The 4432-nt window shown below is 38.7% G+C and overlaps 1 protein-coding gene across 1 annotated transcript in view; it reads left to right on the forward strand.

Annotated features, from left to right (window-relative positions):
- Nucleotides 1–4432, forward strand: part of nmnat1 (nicotinamide nucleotide adenylyltransferase 1) — a 9118-nt gene that overhangs the window by 912 nt on the left and 3774 nt on the right. The window contains exons 3-5 of the mRNA XM_046055641.1: nucleotides 445–628; nucleotides 1807–1934; nucleotides 2682–3074. Of these exons, the coding sequence (XP_045911597.1) occupies nucleotides 445–628; nucleotides 1807–1934; nucleotides 2682–3074 (705 nt within the window). The remainder of the gene's footprint in view (nucleotides 1–444; nucleotides 629–1806; nucleotides 1935–2681; nucleotides 3075–4432) is intronic.

Consider the following 4432-nt stretch of genomic DNA (forward strand, 5'->3'; position numbering starts at 1 on the left):
TCAACATATATATATATATATATATATATATATATATATATATATACACTGTTCAAAAAAAGCAGTGAAAAAAAAAATATATATATATATATATATGATCAGATTATTGTTATTGATGTGTAAATATGTAAAATAATTTAATATTGTAGCTGGTCATGGTTGATCTCATTTTTACTTTGTTGTGTAGTTGGGTACTTTAAACGTCTTTGGGTAGTTTAAACTGTAATAATGCCTTGTATTTTATTTCACGTTGCTAGATCCCACTAGAGGTAAGAAGAGATGTTAAATTGTAATTTGAGTGAACAAACTCTTTAAAAATTTATTCATCGTATGAGTTTAGAGTCATGTTGTGGATAAAATATTACCTTCAAATTTCCAGTTTACTGCATCTGCAGTGCTATTACTGTAAACCATCTGTTCACAACACTTCTTTTAATGTCTAAGGTCAGTACAAGGTGGTGAAAGGCATCATATCTCCAGTTGGTGATGGCTATAAGAAGAAAGGATTGATTGAGGCTTGCCACCGTCTGGAGATGACCAGACTGGCCACAGAGAACTCAGACTGGATCACAGTAGACTCCTGGGAGAGCTTGCAGCCGGAGTGGGTGGAGACAGCTAAAGTTGTTCGGTAAGTTGACATTTATCATGTTTTGTTGGTGGCGGTGCCTGTGCTTGCTACGGGCAAGACTAGTAGTGTGTTTTGTCTTGAGTTGTTATTATAGGCGTGAGAAAATCTGCTAAAGGATCTAAGACACTACCTGTCAGACCTTTCAGTATTCTTAATCAGAGTTTCCTTGCTTGCTGTTTTCTCTTTTCCTCTAATTCGTCTCCGTCCACAACTACACCCAAAGCCACACATTCATCACATCTCTTAGCATAGTAATGGCTGTTCAATTCATGATTTACAAGCAGCCTCGGTGGCAGTTTAAGATTTGACGTGATCCTTGAGTGCAAGTGATGGATGGTGGCATTAAGTTGGAGCAAATAGCTGAATTTCCATGACATTGTAGTAACTCTTGTGTCGTGTCATTTGTGCTGCTCATCCATACAGTGCATTAAAAGCGTGGCAGTTACACCCATGGCCAAAAATATGGGCATGCCTGTCACACAATGCACTACTTCTCCCAATTACAAATGCTTTGATATTCTCCTTTTTATTTATTTTGTTTGTGTTTGCAAACAACACAAATAAAGCAAAATGGTGTAAGAAACTCCTTGATGGTTACAGGAGGCAATTGATTTCAGTTATTTTTTCCGAAGGGTGTGCTACCAAATATGAAGTTGAGGGTGCCAATAATTGTGTCCAGTCCATTTGTGGACTTCTGTGTGGCTTTTTTTTCTGTTGCTCCAATGCAAACAAAAGAAATAAACATGATGATATAGATAGATAGATAGATAGATATAGAGAGAAATTCTAATTTTATCATTTGATATTTTAAAAAGTGGAATCATTTGATGTTGATGGTAAAAAAACAATCTGGCAAAGTATCCAAACTGCCGACTCACAAGGCAATCTACATAAATAAATTGGGAGTTTTAAACAAAGGGAAATATAAAGCCAAACTTAAAGTACTTAAAAGTAAACTTACAGTCCATTTTTACACAAAATGTTAGGTGGTAAATAAGGGACATATGTAGTGCAAAGCATAATCATAAAAACACATTTTACTCCTTAAAATGGCATTTATTTGGTTCAAATGTTGAGGTGGTATGTTGGCTGGATACTGACATATTACCCTCTTAAGTTTTGATTTGTTAAAAATTGGATCTTTTGATGCTGTTTTAATTTTGTTTGTATCCACTTAGTCATCACTATAATGAAGCACTAGCAGCAGAGCAGAACAATGACCATGTGGACACGGTCAAGTACGCAAAAAAGAGACGTATGGTGGAGGAGAGTTATTTTGAGGAGTCATCTCATCACAAAAGGAGAGGTAGGCCATGTGTGGAAATGTGATTGTGTAACGTGCTCTCATGGTCAGCTCCTCCCTGATTCCAGACGGGCGACAAGTCTGATCACGCATACACTGTAAGCGTGATTTACTGCATTCAGCCTAACTGAAAGACTGAAAACAGGAGACAATGGTTTGAAGGTGCGGACAAGCGGGGTGTGGTGTGACACCCAATCGCACCACTTACAGTAAAAGACAGGCAAGATGTAAGACACCAAAAGATGAGCGTCGGCGCATCAGTGACTCCGATGGAACATGGCGGCCTTCTCATTAGTGACAAAAAGCTTAAACTGTTTGGCTATCGTGTGAGTGTTTATAAAGATGAGCAGGAGATAGTGCACACTGTGCTGTGTATTCATGTGCCACGAAGTCTGCAATAAGATTTTAACAAGTCATAACTAACAATAACACTTATATTTATGTGGTTAGAGTATGCAGAATCACTTGAATCCAGCTGAAGTCGTTTCCTAGTATTACCAGAGAGCAATAGCCTCCATCATTACTAAAATCAACTAAACGGCTATGTTTCTTTTAAAGTAAATTTTGTGAGAACTCTTTTATAAATACATTGTGCTTCTTGAGGTTTTCCCTTTCTTGCAATTTTATATTCTCTTTTCTTCTTCACTCCGATTTTTAGAGATTTTTAATCTTAGTTTGTCTGTTTTTATTTGCATTTGCCTTTGCTTTTATTGTTGAAGTTAAGACATCTTTTTCTGTCTTCATGCTCAGACAGCCCCCAGCTAATGTTGCTATGTGGGGCTGATGTCCTGGAGTCCTTTGGGATCCCCAACCTGTGGAAGCAGGAGGATATTGCTGAGATTTTGGGCCACGGTTTGGTTTGCATCACCCGCAGTGGCAACGACCCCCACAAGTTCATCCACCAGTCGGACATGCTGTGGGAGTATCGCAAGAACATCCACCTGGTCCACGAATGGGTGACCAATGACATCTCAGCCACTCACGTGCGCCGGGCACTGCGTCGAGGCCGGACCGTCAGGTACCTGCTGCCGGACGGCGTGATTCGTTACATACAGGAGCACAGCCTCTACAGTGCTGAGAGCGAGAAGAAAAATGCAGACGTGGTTCTAGAGCCTCTTCAGAGAAACTTGGGTGCCTCCTCGAGCTGAGAAAGTTTACTGCTGCAGCTGCAGAAACAAAGTGCAAGCTGTCTACACTAAGTGCTGTGGGTTTACTGTGAATTTAAAACACATCAGACACAATCTAGAGAGTTTATTTAAACTTCCACCAGTGCCTGTTTATATGAAGTAGTATTTTCCAAAAAATAGGTATGTTTTTTTTTAAGAAGATAAACCTGCATAGACTTTTCTGAGTGAAATGAGTAACAGTTTCATATTAGGTTTTGTGTATGTGTGTGGAAAAGTACACCTTTCAAAAACAATAAATGAGCAGCAGTTCAATTGTCTGGGAGGTCTTTAAAATGTCATTGCTACTAATAATTGTGTGGTTATTTGAACTAGAGATTCAAAATTATGTGTGAAATAGTCAGAGTACACTATGGCATATGGCATTTTCCCTGGGTTTGTAGGGGACTTAGGTGCTGTGGTAGCAGGGTGGGCGGGGAGTAATAACTATGTATCTTTACATAATTTTAGACTGTTATCATTACAACATTTATTTAAAAAAACACAGGTTATAGTTTTTCACATTACACTGGAACATAAGCAAGAAGAAAAGTGAAACAAATATGCTCACTGATAAAGTAGGTGTGATGTCTTGAAGTAACCTTTCACATCTTTGTGAGTGATCGCACTGTGTGCCAGTTATGATTTTATCTTTGTCTTAACCAAACAATTTTCAGCAGTCTTGCCAGTTGTTTTTCCATTACTAAAGAATTGTTGTTTTGATCATTTTAAAAATAGAATCAATTCAGAACAGGTTTAGAATTAATTTATTATATATATATATATATATATATATATATATAAAAAATTAGGCAATGCAGTGAATCACAGGAGCACAGAGGACAGGAGGAAGGACTCATATATATCTATATACACTCACCTAAAGGATTATTAGGAACACCTGTTCAATTTCTCATTAATGCAATTATCTAATCAACCAATCACATGGCAGTTGCTTCAATGCATTTAGGGGTGTGGTCCTGGTCAAGACAATCTCCTGAACTCCAAACTGAATGTCAGTCTGAGTCTCAGTCTGGGCCGGTCTGAGTATTTCACAATCTGCTCAGTTACTGGGATTTTCACGCACAACCATTTCTAGGGTTTACAAAGAATGGTGTGAAAAGGGAAAAACATCCAGTATGCGACAGTCCTGTGGGCGAAAATGCCTTGTTGATGCTAGAGGTCAGAGGAGAATGGGCCGACTGATTCAAGCTGATAGAAGAGCAACTTTGACTGAAATAACCACTCGTTACAACCGAGGTATGCAGCAAAGCATTTGTGAAGCCACAACACGCACAACCTTGAGGCGGATGGGCTACAACAGCAGAAGACCCCACC

Source organism: Micropterus dolomieu, linkage group LG08, assembly GCF_021292245.1.
Source record: "Micropterus dolomieu isolate WLL.071019.BEF.003 ecotype Adirondacks linkage group LG08, ASM2129224v1, whole genome shotgun sequence".
Lineage (NCBI taxonomy): Eukaryota > Metazoa > Chordata > Actinopteri > Centrarchiformes > Centrarchidae > Micropterus > Micropterus dolomieu.